We start from the raw sequence: 19182 nt of genomic DNA, 5'->3' as shown, positions 1-19182 counted from the left end.
TTCCTCTTCTCTTGGTCTCTGTTAACACCCTACTTGTCTCAAGCTGAAGCTAACAGCTAGAGTGCACAGTGCAGAGGAAAGGCTTGTGGTAAGGATGTGGAAAAAGTAATCTACAACATACAAGGTCCCTCTCTCCCTGCTACCCCTTCCCTCTGCTTTTGAGCATCACAACACAGAAGCAGTCCATCAGGCTGACAATTGCAATCCCTTGGGACTACACAAAGTCCTGCTCCCCTCCAGACTTCTGTTGAGGCTTCAGCTGGTTCCCCAGGTGAGCGACCAGCTGCTGCTTCTGCCGACTGCTGGCACCATCTGCAGGCCCTGCAAGTGAGGGAAGATGAAGCACTGTCAAGTTTCTTATGGTTTGATTTGAGTCTTGTTGCCAAGAAGGGGAAGGGGCAGGTTGCCATGGGCTGTGGGGGGGCAAGTTTGGCAAAGACACTGGGATCTGCATCACTGTCTTCAGAAAATCCCAAGGTGACACTTTCAGTGGAAGTGGTTTGGCTAAATCAGATTAAACTTTGTAGTTCACATATGGATTAGACTAGGATTATGAACACCTCTGAAAATGTTATTTTTCTCTTCTTAAGGGGTTATTTTTGGGTCTGAGGAAGATGGAATGTAACTCCTTTTGGAGCATTGCCCATGTCATCTGTGGGGTGGGGTTTGTTTTTGCTTTTGTTTTTAAAAAGCTTAAAACTTGTCTGAATCCCCCTGCCCATGTGACTGCTTTCCCAAGGGGACCATTTGTGTTGCATTTACAGCTCTTCAGGTTCAAATTGCAACAGATCAAGTGCTGAGGAACACAGTAGTGCCTCCTGAGCCAGCCAAGCTGATATTTCACATACTCACTCTTGACTTGCTTCTGTAGGAGCCGTCCTTTGAGGTGACCAGCATGGCTGGTGCTTGCAGGAGCCTTTTCTTTTGGCAGCACCTCTTGTGGGGTCCCCTCTATATCAAAGGCATGAAGAACTTCATTGTAAACAGTGCAAGCAGAGCATGGTTTGAAAATATTTGGCAATGCATGAGTTATAGCTAGCCAAAGTAAATTACAGTGTTCTAAATCAAAAGTTAACCATTTTTAAAATAAAAATAAAAGTAAGAAAAACTACTTAGCATCAGTGAGCAGCTCTTGCTGGAGCAGAGAAGGATTTTGGCTACATTTCAACAGAATTTGGGTATCCAGTTCCCCTAACCTTCTCCTGGCCTTGTGTATCTGCACAAAGAAAACAACTGAAGCTGACAGATGGTCAGTGCAGCCTGTCATGTCTTGGTCTCTGCCGAGGCTTGCTTTGGTTGTGAAACTCTCTGAATGACTAGACAGGGATCAGCAACTTCTGTTGCACGTGAACCCAACTGAACATTAATTCTTCCTCCCAGATTACAGAGGTGTAGCTGAGGCAATGTTCTGCAAAGGATACACTTTCTTACTCATCAAAAGCTATTTAGAGCACATTAAAAAAAAAATCCAGTTAGTAATAGTTCTGCTCATGAGCCCTTTACTCTGGCTTATTCCTCACATGACAATCCATCTTTTCCATCAGAGCTGATGCAGGATGTCACCAACACTCTTTGGCCCCTACCTGAATGGTGGCCAGTAGGAGCCTTGACCTTTGTGGCAGTGGAGATACTACTTGCAGTTTTTGACTGATGGAAGAGTCCAGCTTGGTGCAGATGGTTCTCACAAGCTTTGTCAGGACTGGGGCTTGAGGGAGTTGAATGCTTATCTTTCAAGACCTGAAAGACACAGAGCTAACCTCAGTGGGGATGTCTCTCAACTCTGAGGTTAACACATTGCACCAAGATCCCCTTCTCACCCAGCTGGTTTTGCTGGCTGTTTAGGCAGGAGGTCAAGGGCATTGTAGAAGAATTTAACTTATTTTCCCTCATGCAGTTTGTACTGTGTTTCTCTACTGTATTTGAAGGCCACCCTAGCTCCACTGGATCTATGCCTTCTGCTCAACCCACCCCCATTAGAAAGAGACACAAAAGATCCTGCTCTATGGAAGTTTGGTTCAAGAGAGTGAGGTCTTTTCTTTCTGTTTGTCTTCTCAGATATTTGGTCTTTCCTGTTCTTCATCACTCCTCTGGTGGGGGGAGCACAGCTGGCTTCCAATATGTGCACTGTCTCCCAAACTTTAAACCCAAGGAGTGGTTTTATTGCCTGCCAAGGTTTACCCTCCTCACATACAACAGATTTAGCTGCCATACATGTTCTTTCATCACAAGAGGAAGGTGATATCCATACACACAGGTCTTGAGTTCAGTGCCTGCCATGCTCACCTGCTGAACTGGGCTTTTTGGCAAACCAGAGAAAGCTGAGCTGAGCTGAGTGTCCTGAGAACCCTCCTTCCTGCAGGGTGAAGTTTTGGATGATCTGCAGCTGCCACTGTGAAAAGAATATTCCAAGAAGTTAACAGATGAAAGTGCAGGCCCCTTATCAACAGGGAGAGATGAAATGTGTCTAGATGAGAGTTCTCAAGCTGTGGGGAAAGCCAGAAGCCTGATAAACATTGTAATAAAGAACACAGCAAGGAAGGACTTTAGGATTCATGAAGGAGAGAGATTTTGTGCCCTGATCCTCACAGACTTTGCTGTTTTATTAGATTTAAATGCTTAGCAGTCAACAGAAGCAAATCCAAACGTTTCCCACAGCTCTTTCTGCAGAGAAGGGTCCTGCTGAAACACAAAGCTACTTCGCAAGAGCAGTATACCAAGAAACTCTCTTCTAACAGATTCCTGTTTCCAGACATTCTTCCAGTTTGATGTCTCCCAGCTCAGGGGACTTTGCTGGGAGCTGCCACATCCCTAAGCCCTAGAGAGTAAGTCTAATAATGAGAAAGACTCACATCACCTGTCTGACTTGATGGAGGGTACGTCAAACTTCACCCCCCAGGGAAGATCTTTCATGTTTCTAGGTAGGCCCTTTCTGATCTCATCTTTATTAGGATCCAGATGCTGATTTACATTCAGAGAAGGGCTGTTGTAGGGCTGCAGGAAGAGGGAAAAATGAGATGCTCAGCAGATATTTCTCATTGTGAAGCCCCTTCTCTAGCCCTGGCTCCCAGCCTGTGGTCACAAAAACACTCTTGATATCTCATGTGCTTTTCCTCCAGCCACCTGCTCCAGCTCCCCTCCTGTGGAAGGGCACCCAGAGTAGTTTAATCTCTCATATATCAACATGACTAGCATAAGTTTATTATTTGAGGTGAAATCCAACTCCTTTTCCTGTTCTTTCTAGGCAATCATAATAAACAGGAGACACTGCTGCTTGGACTCCCTGCCGAAGGCTGGCAATTTCCTGGCAGCCTCTTACTGTCTCAAACCACACACAAGTTTTCCAAAGACAAAAGGGCCAGCAGTGTCTTTCCCATCTTGCAGGGAAGACCCAAGGCCCTCAATAACAACTAAACTATGAGCAAGCTTACTCATAGCTTAGTTGAGAGGATGGTCATCTTCAGCAGTCACTTGGAGAGCTGCACATTCAGCCATCTAACCTTTGCTTTTCTGTTTGCCATCAAGTCAGTTATCTCTCTCAAATCTAAGACAACAGTAACTGGGAGGATGAATGCACTGCCTCCTGCACAGCCCTGCCTGGGTCTGCTTCTGTCTCTAAAAGCCTTATTAATTCTCTGAGTCAAATGAAAGGAGCTCCAGAATGACAACATGTTCATAAAACACTAGGAGCCAGCCAGGCTTTGGGGGTGTGAATCCATGGCCATGACACAAAATCATGGGACAGTGTGGATTCTCCAGCACAAAGGTCTAAAGGTCTGCTCTGCCTTACCCTGAGCATGCTGGACATCATTGAATGCAGCAGAAGCAGGCGGTTCAGCATCCCCTCCTCCAACTCAGAGAGATGCAGGTCATGTAACCTCTCCAGTGTCTCCGGAACAGGAATGTTCTGGCCTAGTGCAGACACAGAGAGGAAGAGTTAAAGATCACTCCTAGAGCAGCACCTGAGAACTGTGGAGTCATGGCATCCAAGACCAGGCATTGCTCTCCAGTTTGCCATCAGAAAACAAAGCTCAGTGATAATGACAAAGCAGAAGCCAAGGTGCTGCTTTACCTTTTAACAGCTTCTGCTGCTGCCAAATAATTTCTTCACAGAGCAGCATATGCTGCTGCAATTGCTGGATCACAAAATCCTTCTGGCATAATAGATTCTCCTTGTACGGTGTATTTGTCTGCAGCTCTGTGTTGCCAAGCTCAAGCTCATGGGCTCTGCAGAGGAGCCTTAGCACCTCCTGCTGATCCTCACTGGTGATTTGTCTGGGGAAAAACTCCTCCATCTGGGAAGCTTTTTCCTTGGCATTTGCTAACTGCTGCTCCAGCTCTGTCTGGAAAAGATATGTAGGGGGTTGTCAAGGCAGTTTGGCTTCTTGGGATAACAAAGGCATCTGAGCAATTCTCTGCTGTGTCCTTCATGCTGAGATTCAAGTGACATCTACAAAAAGTATTTTGCTTGTTCTATTAGTAGCCACCACAGAAGCAGGATGGAAACAGCAGTGCTCCCATGCTGCTTCCTTCAGCAGCCCAAAGTATTGAGGAGTCCAGGTGCACTACAGGTGCCACACTGCTTTTGCAGCACCAGCCCAAAACTACAAGAGCCTCTCCAAGTTATGCTGTTGCTGACCAGGCAGAAGTCAGACTTGTGACCATAGGGACACCTTCACCTCCTTACCCTCAGGGCCACCATCTTGCGCTGTTCTGCCAGCAGCAGGTTGATCTCTTCTCTTGCTACTCTGATTTCATGAGGTTCAGGTGAATCTATATCCACTTCCCTGTCTTCTTCCTCTTTGTTTTCATCTTTCTCCTCCTTTGCTGGCTTGCATGCACCTTGAGCCTTCTCTCGTTCCCAGCTGCCAGCAAAAAAAAAACAAAAAAAAGGAACTTCTGGGACGTGGTGACAATAACTCTAATGATACCGGCATTGCTCTTCAGTGTACCTGTCCAACTTCTGCTATGACAGCAGCAGAACTAGTTAGTGCAGGCTGCTCTAGAGCTGGGCAAGCCAGAAGAGCACAATTAGCTTCCTCTCATTTGGAAGTCTCTAAGATAGGCCTTCCATGTAAGCTTCCCCTGGCAAGGAGAAGAGTGCTTTTCCACACCTCTTCACAAATTGTTGCTTATTCACATGTACTTTTGGAATATTTTTAGTGTCCTGAAACCTTAAATCTACCTTAAATCCCTGGGGTACCTTTAGCAGACCACTACCCTCCCAAGTGTTTTCTCATCACATAGATAAACCTCAAACCTACACCTGATGTCATCCTTTTGTCAGTGGATGGACACCATGGGATATACAACATGAGGAGAAACTTCTTTACAGTGAGGGTGACAGAGCACTGGAACAGGCTCCCCAGGAGGGTTGTGGAGTCTCCTTCTCCAGAGACTTTCCAAACCCACCTGGATGCATTCCTGTGCAGACTACCCTAAGTGATCCTGCTCTGGCAGGGGGGTTGGACCTGATGATCTCTTGAGGTCCCTTCCAACCTCTGATATACTGTGAGACTGTGATATTGGCTTTCCTCGTGGTGAGTTTGAAGGTCACATATAAATTGTGCTCAAAGCTAAGGAGCTACTCACTCTGTGACTGTTAGGAGGTGCCTGCATGTATCGATGTGCAGCTCAATGGTTGTGTTTTCCAGCTCCAGCAGGCTGTGGCGCATCTCCATTTGCTCTCTGAAAGCCCCCATCAGCTGCGCCTTCAAGGTGGTCATTACTTGGCCATGGTCTGCCTCAGAGCCTTGGTGCCTCTCTGCTGCAGGAGAAGACATTTCTGATTTGATGTCAGGCCAGGCAGACTTCTGCCAAGTCCTCACAAAACTACTCTGGGATTAAGCCACTCAGTCCATGTGTTACAAGGCATTCATTGATAGGACTCTGCTTCGTTCTGCAGGCTCTTGAAGTTAATCGTGTGCTTAAGAAATCTGATATATCTTTATAATTGTATTGTTAGCAACAAAGAAGTCTCATTGCTACTGTTTTTGTGAGTATTAAGAGGATACTGCATTGCAGGGACATATCTTTCCCACTTCCACCCACCAAAAGAAACGAATTGCTTTTCTGTTCCTGTTACTTAGAAATGACCTTGGGTGCTGGTAGCAGAGACCTATCATACCTCTCGTCTTGTCTGTCAGAGAACTTGACCATTTTTATTTCATTCCTTGCCAGATTCCCTGGCAAAAGGAACTCTCCCTAGGGCAGGACAATCTGTGTTTTTAAAGCTTTGCCCTGCCCCTTCCCTATTTTACATTTTTTTTTTAATGAAGTGCAGTGAACCATACAACAGAGCTCTCTGTCCTGACATGGCCTCGGAGCTCTACAAACGCACTTCCCTCTCTGTGAGAGTCAGGTTTTCCCACAGCAAATGCCACCACAGCTCTTTTCAAGGGCAGGTTTGTGAAAGATAACCTTCCCTTCTAACACCCCAGAACAGTTCTTGCTGCTGGCTCTACCTTGCAGATCCCCAAGGCTGGAGCTGGCTGCACTCTTCTCCTTCTCCTGATCTTTGACCCTCGCCTTCAGGCACTCGATCTCGCTGCGGAGGTCTGTGATGATGTTGCTGTACTTGTTGATGTGGTAGGAGACATTCTGCAGGTTACATTTTACCTGGTGAGCCAGAACACAGGAGCACTGTTTGCAGTGTGGAACAAAAGCTATGGCTATGCTTTCAGCTGGAGGGGCACTCAGTCCTGTGATGGGGAAGAATTTTCCCTCCTGAGTGGGGGAACTGCAAAGTAGTGGTTTGCCCTAATTCTGGGAAATTCCCAAAAGATAACAGAGAAAAGCCAGAGACCCTGTGTCCACAGGGAGAACACAGAGATCCATAAAGAGTGAACTCTACTGTGGATCATTGTTCATCTTCCTTCACCCCACAAGCTTCTCCAAGCTTTTATTCCTTCTTTCTGCAACTCCTCAATTCCTCTTCAAGATCCAGCATCTCCAATGGAACATGCCCTGTATATTGCTCTCCCAATAGTCATCTTCTGACCATCACACCTCATGTTCTGTACCCAGGTCCATACCAGGCACATCATCATCTGCCTTTCCATGATTGTACTCCCTTATTTTCACCCTCATGTTCCTCCTTTTATCCATGACCCACACAATTTGCTTTCCACCGTTCCATCCATTCATCTGCTTCTCTCCTGTCACTCACACTGAGCCCCTATGTGTGCTGCCCCCTCCTGAAGTCTGTTTTACCTTTGTCCACTGTATTTCTGCTTTGCAAGCTTCTCACCTCTTCTTCCCACCTCCTTGGGAGTTGTTTGCTTATTTACCTGTGTCTTGATGTTTTTTGCTCGGTAAGCATAGATCAAGGTCATTCGAGATTCTTCAAAGGAGGTGCTGGCTGGGCTGATATGTGCAATCATAACAGTCCTGCTGTTGCCTCCTAACGAGTCCTAGAGGGATGCAAGGTTGATGTGGTTAGCATGGACACAACAGGGGCCTGCTGCTCGTGGTAAGCTCCATTGCTGGGTACCCCTGTGATTCATTGACATTCTCGTGGAGAGTCCCAATTAGAAGAGAAGGAAGTGCTGGTAAGAAACCTTTCATTAGGTCCTCTCTCCATCAGCAACAAAATCAATAAGTAATTAACTTTCTATAAAAGAAGAATTTTTGCAAGAAAATTGCAATCTCCACAAGCGTGCTGGCAGCTGCTCGGTTCTGCTCACAGCAGAAGGCTTCTGCCTTCTTCATCTTTTCTCTCCACTGTCCTCTAGGAAACATTTATAAGGTAGCAGCAGTGGTGGCTGAGCACCAAGACTTGAGGTGAGATTCATAAATAAGGTTATAAAGTATCCATAAAATAATCAGTGTAGCAAAGAGCATGTCTGAGAGCCTTCAGACTTCCTAAGGGACAGAGAAATTATGACAGCGCAGTCACTCGGTCTTTCTTCCTTCTGCCCCAACAACATCCAGATTTATTGGCCAATTTCAGCCAAACCACACAGAAGGGATGAAACATTCAGAGGCAGTAAGTTAATTGAAAGGTCAAGTGTGAGCTTAGGGACATATGACCCAAATCAGTAGAATCTTTGTATTTAGAAGAGATCTTTAAGGTCATCAAGTCCAACTGTTAACCCAGCACTGGCAGGTCACCACTAAACCATGTCCCTCAGCACCACATCCACATGTTTTTTAAACTCATCCAGGGATGGGGACTCCACCACTACTCTGGGGAGCCTGTTCCTGAGCTTAATCACTCTTTCAGAGAAGAAGTTGTTCCTAATGTTCAACCTAACCCTCCCATCACAACTTGATGCCATTTCCTCTTGTCCTATCGCTAGTTGCTTGGGAGAGGAGATCAACTCCCACCTCACTACAACCTCCTTTCAGGGAGTTGTATAGAGTAAGAAGGTCTACTCTGAACCTGCTTTTCTCCAGGATTTCCTTAACCCTGTAGGAGGTCCTTCCTTAACTGCAGTGATCACAAAACATCCTTGTTGCAGAGACAGTACTGTCTAAGTTGAACCCTGACTGCATTGCATAGCTCATGCAAGATCTTGGGGGAGTCTTCTGAGCTGGATAAAGATGATGTGCAAGGATATTCAAGGAGCATCTCTCCAGCCCTGTCTGATTTGAGCAGTGATACCAGCAAGAGGCTGGGTGCTCCTTGCTGACCCCCAGGGTGCAGTACCTTCAGCAGACGTGTGAGTTTGCTGTCTCGAAAATTGACAAACTGGGTCCGGTTTGCCCCCTTCTCACTCAAAGCCTTGATGCAGTTGCCCAAAGCCAGCAGAGAGCGGTTGATGTGGGCTCCTTCCTTCATCCTCTTGCCCCGGTTCTGTGTCTGTTGGGAGGGAGGAGGGAGAGACAGGCAAAGCACAGGCTTCAGAATGGTGGGTCTGGGCCTGGGCATGATGTGCAGCATCATCAAGGTCAGGGGTTGGGTGTCAAAGCAACACCTCCTGCAAGGTCAGCCTGAAAGTGCAGGGTTACGCCCCACACTGAGACACAGCTCTGACCTCTTGGTTCTTCAAAGATAGCTATTAATTATCATCTAAAGGTTATTTCAGGAATTAAGATGCATAACTACATCACTCCAGAATTCTTAGTCTCAGTAGAGATACTGAGTCTGTAAAAGCTTTCTCCCACAAATCATCTCCCTGAGTTCCAGTGTTTCCTCCTTCCCACAGGAGCCAGCTGCCTTGTTTTCCACCCACCAGTATCCTTCTATTGTACTGGCACCAGCTTTCTCTGACAGCCCAGCTGATCCCTGCCTAACACACCTCAGCTTCTCCTTAGACATGAAATTTGCTGTTGCTTTCTCAGACCTGAGAAAAGGCTGCAGCCAAAAGCTGGTTTCTATTTTTCCAATTATTCTAGTTAGTCTAATAAAAGATATTACCAATATCATCAAACTTTGTTTTCAGGCTGTCTCAGGTACAAACTGCTGCTCTAATGTAACAGAGAAACACAGAGTGCTGCTTTCTCCAGGGATGAGGACAGGCATGCATCCCCATTCCTGGAAACATTCACCCCATCTCTGGAAACACTTCAGGTCATGTTGGATGGGGCTCTGAGCAGCATGACCTAATTGAAGATGTCCCTGCTCACTGCATGGATGTTGGACTAGCTGACCTTTAAAAGCCCCTTCCAACCTGAACCGGTCTATGATTCTATAACCCTGCATGGCAGGCAGAGTCCATCCTGGTCTGACCAAGGCCCCAGCCATACCTGGGCTGCTCTCTCCGACCCTGCCAAGTCGACCATGAAAAGCTTTCCAGTTCTCACTTCCTCGCCCATCGCCTTCCTGTGGCTTTTCTGCGTCACCGTCACTTGCAGCAGCGCGTGCGAGCGGGAGGATGTCTGGTTGGCAGCAGTGGGTTCCTGAGTGCGTTGCTTGTTTCCTTTCATCAACAGCTGCATGCTCTAAATGATGCAGAAAAGCAGGCAGAGATGTACAGCTCTGCCTGAGCTGTAGCATGGTGTTCCCCACAGGCTGAATGCCTCAGCCAGGGCACAGGCAAGCCCTGGTCCTGCTCATCCTAGAGGGCTTTTGTTGATTTCCCCAGACCTCCCCCTTGGCTCATGGCCTTGGGAGTGTGGATGTGTTGGGACTGATTTTCCTGGGAGGCTTCTTTCTTTCTTGTCCAAGGCACATTTAGAAATGCATGCTGGAGTAGCCACAAGGAGGTTTAGTTATTTCTTCTCCCTCTCCAAACACTTTGTTGACACAGGTACACAAATCTAGTTCCTCTTGTCCTTCCAGGAAGGCAGCATGCACCCTGGGGAAGCCAAGCTAGCAGCTAGCTGGGGATTTTAGCCTGGTTTCTACCATTCATATAATTCCAAGAGCAGCCCTTTCTGTACAATGCATCACATGAATCCAGTTCCACCAAGGTCCTGCTACTGAGTAAGGCACAGGCAATAGGAAAGAGTCAGGTCATTTTAAACACTGATCTAGGAAAGCACAAAGACCCTCCCTTTCCCCTCACCATGGACCACAGTCCAAGGTACCTCCTGAACGTTTGTAGTGGAGACTTCTGTAATTCCTGCTATCTGGATGCTACCTCTGGGATCCTCTCTCAGGTCTAAGAATCCTGAGGATGGGTTCAGGAGATCACGAATCACTTCATTATAGACCTAGATGTAAAAGATAAGGGATTGGAGTGCGACTAGCAGTGGTTCCTTGGATCAGTGAAAAGCTGAAGCTGCATTTCACTGGACAGTCTCAGATTCCCCCCTTCCCATTATGCTTGCTCCACAGGTGCCGGATCCAAGGCAATACAGACACTTTACCTCCAGGTAGGACATGGAGACTCTGTAATCCAGCTCCTCAGTAGCTTCAAGCGCCTTAAAGAGGTCATCGAGAGTGCGGATATAAATCCCTGGATCACAGGCTGTGCCTAGCATTGTGTAAGTTTTCCCTGCTCCTGTCAAAGATACAAAAAGAAGCAGCAAAGCCCAACTTCCCCATAAGCAAGTTCCCATCACAACTGAAGCCTGGTTTCCTAGCAATTTCTGTCCTCTATGCCCTAACTTCCTCCAGTTACTCCTGTTTCTTTCCCCACAACGGCACTGTGCCATCCAAAATGGGTAGGACTTGCAGATAGGACAATAGATAGGTTAACTGCCCACCTGGCTGTTCAGAGCTAGAGTGGAAATGTATTTTCATATAGTCTATAAGTCTCCAGCACTGCACAGATGCCCTCATCTCCTCCTCCTTTTTAATGGGAAGCTTCTCTGTTTATTTAGCACTTAAGGGAGAGCCACACTTTAATGAGAACAGCACTGTAATGTTTCTATCTCATCCTCAAAGTAAGCAATCAATTGGCATTATAGTTAATTTCTGGTTTGTACAGATGTATTTTGTTCATCTGGAGATGTGCAGCTACAGAGACTACTTTACCTGTTGGACCATATGCAAAGATGGTTGCATTGTAGCCAGAAATTACTCCTTCTATCAGGCTTTTGGTTGTGGACACATATACTTCCTCCTAATTCAGTCAAAAAAAGCATAAAGTTTTGGTCAGGCACAACAGCTGTCCAAATAATCTATACCTAATTGCTTTCCTTATGATTTTCTCACTATATATTATAAATTTCCTGGACTTCGGCACATGGAATGCCTTTTTTTTTTTTTTTTTTCCTTTCTGTCTGCTGAAGAAGTGAGTAAATTCTCTCCATGACCTTATCCTTTATGGAAAAATGCCACTGGGTCTCCAGAACTGTCTTAGGTAGCATGCAAGGGCTCTCTGTTCAATTTTGATGTAAATGAGAACACAGATTAACCAAATTGCTTGGGAGAAGCAAAGCTGCCATCAATCACATCATGGTGATCACAAAATGGAGGTGCTGATGAAATCCTCACACTACACTTCTCAGCTGTCTGCAAAACACATCTTGGTAAGGGCCCTAGAGCTCTCTCCATGAGCCTGTAAAATGAAGGAGGCACAGGGATGAAGTGTGTGAGCAACAGAGCCAAGCAACGTGACAATGATCTCACCCACCAGAGACCATGGGAGACAAAGCTCCCAGGAGATGAAACTCTCTGCTCAGGTGTGTTGCATGTGGGAAGTCCTGATGAGGGAGGGAGAAGAACTGAATGTGGAACATGTCACCTCACTGCTCTGACAAAAGAAAAACCTCTCTCCTTCAGCACTGTCACCTTTTATCTGGGTGACATGTGGCCTCTGGGATGTGTTCTACTCACCTGCCAAAAACGTTTAGCGAAACAGCAAAAATGATTCTGCTGTTAAGCCTTTGGGTTAGGAAAAAAACCAACAACAACAACAAAAAAGGCAGGCTGTTACCTGTGTTGCTGTGTGATCAAAAACCATGTCAAGCACAAATGTTTTTTCTCGGGATCTGTTAGCTCGCAAGATGTCATCTGGATCTTCACTTGGATCCATCAGGATCACTCCCTGTTACGAAACAAAGTCAGAAGAAAAACCGTTTTGCCTGGGTTTGGTTAGCAGCCTGTTGGGGTTTCTTACAGCACAAGCACTGTCCTATCTCTTGGCCAAAGGGGTGTTGCACTACAGCTCTGCGTGGAGAACGCAATGCAGAGCCCAGCAAGCTGTGTTTTGTAACTGATGGCACAACGTCTGCCATCTGCAGCACCAGCAGCTGCTGCAAAACGTGCTGAGGGTCCCTTGTGCAGTGAAACAGTCGCCGGCATTAGGTAATAGTGGTGGCTGCAGGGACATCACACCCAACCAACCCCTGTGCAAGCAGGAGGGGCACAGGACCTCTTACCTCTGTTTTCAGCTAAGAAAGAAAACAGTTAAGTTTCTTGGCTGCAAAAGTGCCCAAAGTCATCTTCTAAAGCCTTTCCTGCAGAAGGATGGATAGAAATACTTGCATTGCACAAGGGCAGAAATTTCATTCCGTTTCTGGCTTTTATTAAGGTAAAAAACAAAGGTGGGAGGAGCAGGCTACAGAACCAGTTCTGTTTCTTTTCAGTCCTTCAAGATCTGTTTTAGTAGGTAATTATCACAGGATACAATTACTGTGGAGAATGCCATTCTTCGTCCTCCACTAAAATGGCTCATAAGGAGATGCTCAAGCCTCAAGGGAAGGGGCAGAGAAACCTGTGCCTCCTGCTCCAGAGCAGCTTTCACTCTCTCTCAGGTAAACAGATCATTACATAAGGTTAGATGAGCATAGATCAACCCCTGATTGACCTACAGAGTAACTGCTTTGGTGTGCCAGGCGTGGGAGAGAGGCAAGTATCTAGGACAAGTGTCCATGGGCTTTCAGGCTTTGTTTTTGCTTTCACATTTCCTGCTGCATTCCAAGTCTGTAAGGAGCACCTCTAATTCTGAGCTACAAGTTTTCAATTACCAGAATGGCTTATTTTTTAAATTATTCTGCACTGGTCCAGTTCAGGCCTTAAACCCTGAAGCAAGACAAGAACACACTCCCAAGGGAGCTAGCTGCTGGTTTACCCATGGCAGGAACATTTGCCTGCAAAAGAGGGGCTGCCACCTAATCCAGTGCACATGCAAGTGTGACAGCCAAGAGCAGAGCTTGGAGAATGAGGTCAGCATGCTTCCTTTAGAAGTTCTGTGATGCTTTTACTGGCTCCTTCTAACACCCAGACTTTGCTCACAGTATATCCATGCATCTAAAGGAGTCCTTCTCCTCCAGTCTGGGGCTCACACCTTATCTAACAGTGTTCTAAAAGCATCAATCTGTTGCTATTGCACAGAAGCATTAAACCATAACAAGACACTAACAGAGTCAATTTTGAGTTAGGATTAATAAGACAGAAGCTGCTCTAAATGAGTTAGGCTGAGAGTAAAAACAGCAGAGGACATGATGTAAATCCAAATACAGCAAGAAATCCAAGTACTTCAACTGCCCAGTCAATTAATTTGCTTTCGTAATTACAGTTATTTGCATTATTAAGAGAAACTAATTCTCATAGATAGAAGTTACTCAGACTAATGTAGTGCACATTTCCTTCCCAGATTTCCATTAGAGAAAATAGATTTCAGGGCAGATGATGCAAATCTGAATAAGCCCTATAAAAATAAAGCTGATATCCTTGTGAAGTTAATGGCTGCTTTAAACAAATAAAAAGAAAGGATGTTTCACCAGTAAGGTACTAAACAAAAATTGCCTTTGGGAGATAATCCATAAAGAGAGGAAAGAGAGCTTCATGCTCTTGTTGCTAGCACTTGGCTGTTGTGTGAAGCCAAGATCTATTACAGAATTAGCATGCATTCAGAAAGGGGTCAGAGGGATCAGCTGAAGCATGACAGAAAATAATGGGATCTACGTTGGAAAAGAGGGTGAATAACAGGGGCACAATAAAAATGTAAATGGATGCAGCAATGTAGAAAAGGTGAGTGGGGATCTCTTGCAATCCTTGCTTCTTAAGCAGAGGAGCAAGAGGTGAAAGATGTAGAACCAGAGAACAGAACTGCCACAATGCATGGGAAGCTGCACCCCTGCAGTGTCACAGCAAGGCTGGGGGCTGGGGCTTTGCAGGATTTGAAATCAAGTGTTTGTATGTGAACCAGAAGAGCTCGAGCAGGGGCTCTGCTGCAGCCCAGGCACAAGCCCCCAGCTTACCTGCTCACCCAGTCTGTGGGCAATGAGGGCAGCTCCCTCCTCTGCTTCTGCTTCGCTGATGGGACGGATGCGAAGGGCCACCTGCACACACAGCACATGCCTGGGTGAGGACACCCAGATCTGCCTGCCACAGGGCTCAGCTCTGGGCAAGAACCAGCAACACTGACAGCTTCTCACTGCATTTCTTCTGCTGAGCCATCCTAAAACCTTAAGCTTTGGGCCTGGAGAGTTCAAGGAAGTTTATAAAGTTTCAACCAGTTAATTCTCCTGTGATTTGCACAAATTATTCCTCCCTCTTCCCCTGTTTGATGTAGTAAGACTCCAGCTGACTGAGAACACAGCAGAATGAAGTGAGCCATGTCACTGCTGCTGCCAGTGGAAACCTTTGGAGATGTGGGATCGTGGTACCACGAGCCACAGAGCTAGGCACGCTTACAGGTTCCCCTGGTGTTCCCAAAACACTGCTTAAAGTTCTCTGTGACAAAGAAAGGGAATTGCATTTCACTGAGTACCCATTTCGTTTAATCCCAGGTAGCAATCATTATGAGCCTGTTCAACCAGATCAGAGCAAGTTGGCCCTGATCTGTGCAGGTCCCACAGGGTTCCTGGGAAGCTGGAATTCACTGAAAGACTGGAGCTATTGTAAAGCAGCAATTAACTGCCACTGCCTTGTGCCACAACACAGCCAGGAACAGGGCACTCCACCTTGAAACACAGGTCATAATATGACTGGAAGATTTAAATCACACAGGGATACTTGTCAGTATTAATAACATCCAAGAGCATGGAGAATGAGCCTGTTTAATCTGTAGATGAAGCAACAGAGAAAGTGTGGTGCCATGGATCAGTTGTGGGATTAAGTGGACCCCCTGAAGCTGGGGTCCTGCTCTGGCCCTGACCCACTGCATCTATGGGTGGGTTGCAGAGTCACAGATCCTAAACCCTGTATGCCAAGTGGAGGGTCTCCAGAGAAGGCCACCAATTCAAAAACCTCACCTAACAGCTGCCTGTGGTATCTCAGCTAATAAGAGACTTGAAAAAAAAAAATCCATTTTCACCTTTTCATAGCTGTTTTCCCTTTCATAAAACAGAGCAGCATCCTCTTTGCAGCTCCTGACAGGAGGGATGTTGCTGATAAAACGCTGCATAATGCACAGAAATGATGCCTCATCAGGAGGGTGTGCAATTACTGGTTTTGTTCTACAGCCCCACCAGTCACAAGCAGCTAGTTTCTATAGGAACCAGATTGATTTCCACAATAAGAAGTCAAGCTACCTGTCAATTTAATGAAGGTTTTGCACACAGCTTTCAGTCTCCAGCACTGTAGTAGATATTTTTGAGTAATTCCAGCAACAGCAAAAGAACATTTCTTCACTGGGAACACTTCAGAGCACAAGGTGAACTCCTTGGCTTAGGAAAACTTTTAATATTAACAAGAAAAGAGCAATTACCTTCATCTGCCTAAATGCATCTGAGTGACACTCTTATGAGCATCTCATTCCCATGGGCTGAACTCATCTTAGAAGCATTTGACAGTATTATCTTGCACACCATAATCCCACATCCTGCAGGAGAAGCAGGGCATAGTGCAAGGGGCTTTTGGACAGCCTTAACCTCTGGGAACAGTCCTGTTAATCATTGTGTTTGGCAGCCCTGGCCACTGAGGGTAAGAAAACAAATCCAAATAAGCAGCATGTGGAGACAGGTCACACCAAGTACCAAGGCTTTTTCTTGCATTAGAGAGGAATGCAAGATATTCTAGATCTTGTTGACTTTAGTTTAAGCAATTCCACTTTGAGCATAGGTTTCTGAGTCTGCCTCAGCACCATGTGAGTGCAGTGCTTCAGATTCATGGAGAGCCACAGGGTTGAAGGCTGAAGCTTGGGTAAGGGTTACATTTTCAAAGCACTCCTCTTAATCAGAGAGATGCTGAAGCAATGATGCAGACCCAGACAGGACTGTAATTCCAGTTGCTTTTAGCTGTTTATTATGAATCCATCACTGAAATCTCAGAGAGAGACACACTGAAACCCACTGTTTAAGGACTAACCAGCACCTGCCAGGTTACTCAGCCTCACCTCCCCTACTACACTTTCTCCTCTGAAGGATTCTTCTACCCCACTTTTGCTTTAAATCACACAAGTGCTTTGCACAAAGCCCAAGTCTGGCAGATTCTTTTTTCCTACAGCTGTGCCACAGAGGCCAGGAACACCAGAAGACAACTGAGAAACAATAGGTACAACACTGCTGCTCTTCCCTCTCTTGTGTCCTCCCCATAGCAAGTGGACTCACTGTAAGTTGCTGCTCCTTCATGGCTGAGCTGTGGGATGATGCCAGCTCCAGGAGAGGGCAGTTTGTCCAGGGAGGTGCACATCGAGTCAGAGCCCTTCAGAAGGCTGCACTGGCACAGGAGACTGAATGTTCAGAGGCAGCAACAGCAGTAGCAACAGCCACCCCAGGGGAGGGAAAGAGAGACAACACCCACACTCTCCCAGGTGGGAGGTGACTGCAGGGACAGCAAGGAGGAGAGGCAGCAGTGAAACACTGAGCTTCAGGGCAGGAACTGAGGACAAACAAAATGACCAACCTTCAAGCCCAGATTAGTTCTTCACATGCAAGCCCACCTGCACACACTTTTGGTGAGCAGGTCACAGCCAGGTGCAGGGGCCCGCAGCTCCACCAAAACCTGACCAAGAAGCACCCTGGCCCCTTCAGCCTTGACTAAGAACTGACAACAGCCATCCAGACTGTCAGGAAAGAATTTGCTCCCTCCCTGAGCTAAGTGCAATCTTCCGTTGTATTGTCATTTCACACATGGTGGCATTCCACGACTCCTGTCTTCAGGAAGGCAATCCCTCAGCAGGCTTCGTGTCAATCCATTTCAGCACAAGAAACCCATTAAAAAGCCCACAACACAATCACCTCTGGTCTTCATTATTTATTAACAGTAAATGAGTCAAAGTTCATAGAAGTTACAGTAAGGCTTTATTAAAAAATATTAGAATTTAGGAAGTTTGCATTAAGGACTGTAGGAGGTTAAAAGGTCATGAGAATGTTTTTTATCTATTACAAATTAAAAACAAAGATTGAAAGTGAAAACTAGCCCAGGATTAAATGAATTGTTCCAGTTAGTCTTGCTACTTAAGAACAGTAATAAAAAATACTTTAGACAATATTTTAAACAAATAAAATGCGATACTGCCCTACTTAATGCTTAAGGTTTGTTTCCCCCTTCCCACCCAAATTCTGGACCCTTGAAGGCACTTGGTGGAGGTATAACTGCTGTTGGAAGCCTTTTTCCCCACCCATTCATAGTTCTACACAGAACCTACAAACCTTGCTTGTTTTGACAACCCTTCAGAAGCCCTGGTAAGGGCCAGAGGCTGTAAACCAGCAGCATCCAGTACTTGAGGCTACACACCAACATGGTCAGAGAGGACCTTTCCTCCCTACTACAACTCCTCCTCTGCTATTCTGAGGTGTGCCAAATAGACTAAGGTTACCAAACACACTCATACAGCAATTTCAATACCACATAATCTGCAAAAAGCCTTTGAAGTAGGAAACGCTACAGAAGAGACACAATAATTGAAGGGAGCAGCAGCAGAAATGTCAGCCTAAAACATGAAAAGAGGCTTTAACTGCTGGTCAGGGTACCACCTTGTCAGCTTCCAAAGTTCCTACAGGAACATCATGATTTGGATGGCTTTATTTTGGTTTGGGTATTTTACTCCCTCACTGATGATCCATACTTCAGAGAAGCATTTTCCAAGAGATCTCAATTCATTTAATGTTGGCATTGCAATTCCTGACTTTGAAAACAGCCAGGAATAAAACACAGTAGGCTATTAAAACTTCATTGCATGGAGACAGTGGGAAAAACCTTTGTGACACAGGAAATAGTTGAGGTGTCAGCTCCTCACAGCTAAAGGGGAATGAAAAAAAAATTCCTACTCTAGAAGATCAAGCCATTACTGGAGAACTTCAATGTGCTACAAGATCTTCTGCACCATTTTAATAGAAAGTAATTATTTTTTTCCACTCCATCTGAGAGATGAGCTTGATAAATACTGTGGACAACACTATCATCTCTGTATCTGTATATATGGTTTATAAATGAGCAAATACAGACTTCTAGAAAAAACCCACCCATTGGTTTAACAGCAAACAGTTGAAAGTTAGTCAATACCATCCTTAAGGAACAATTAGTTTGAAGAGTCTCCCTGGTGAAGAGAGCAGGGGAGTTAATTGAGGGGGTCCTGCATTTGCTTTCACAGTAAGTTCACCTAAGGACAAAGAGAAGCGAATGCTAAAAGCTTTACTGTCCCTTGGCTGCCTCCAGCTTTCCACTTCAGATCTGTCAGATGCTGCTTTTTAAGTGATCTCAGGGTTTAAAGAGCCAGTCAAGAAGGTTCACTAGCAGTTTCACTGGCCAGTCCAGGAGAATAGGGGGGAACATCCTCATTCTCCTTTACCCCTCAAAGAGCAAGCAGCAGGCCAATCTTTCTCTCTGCTCTGAAAATACCCAGGAAAAAAAAAACAAAACAAACAACAGTTTCTGCTCATAGATACAAATACAGAGAAGCTGCCCCACCAGCTTTTAAGTGCACTTTTCCCCACTGAGCACAGAGGGCTTTAGAAATGAAC

General features: G+C 45.8%; 1 protein-coding gene across 1 annotated transcript; it reads right to left on the bottom strand.

The window, feature by feature from the left end:
* Positions 1 to 214: 214 nt before the first annotated feature.
* On the bottom strand, positions 215 to 16848 carry LOC128974296 (kinesin-like protein KIF19). The gene is made up of 16 exons (XM_054390866.1): positions 16828 to 16848; positions 14536 to 14616; positions 12267 to 12377; positions 11363 to 11450; positions 10753 to 10886; positions 10471 to 10596; positions 9688 to 9882; positions 8648 to 8800; positions 7287 to 7409; positions 6462 to 6615; positions 5590 to 5782; positions 4685 to 4862; positions 4070 to 4340; positions 3788 to 3909; positions 2284 to 2389; positions 215 to 321 (listed from the first exon to the last, which is right to left on the bottom strand). Exons 1-16 carry the CDS (start codon positions 16846 to 16848, stop codon positions 215 to 217), a joined length of 2163 nt encoding a protein of 720 aa, XP_054246841.1.
* Between the last annotated feature and the right edge of the window lie 2334 nt (positions 16849 to 19182).

The sequence above is a fragment of the Indicator indicator genome, chromosome 22 (assembly GCF_027791375.1).
Source record: "Indicator indicator isolate 239-I01 chromosome 22, UM_Iind_1.1, whole genome shotgun sequence".
Taxonomy (NCBI): Eukaryota; Metazoa; Chordata; class Aves; order Piciformes; family Indicatoridae; genus Indicator; species Indicator indicator.
This window is presented reverse-complemented; position numbering and strand designations above follow the sequence as displayed.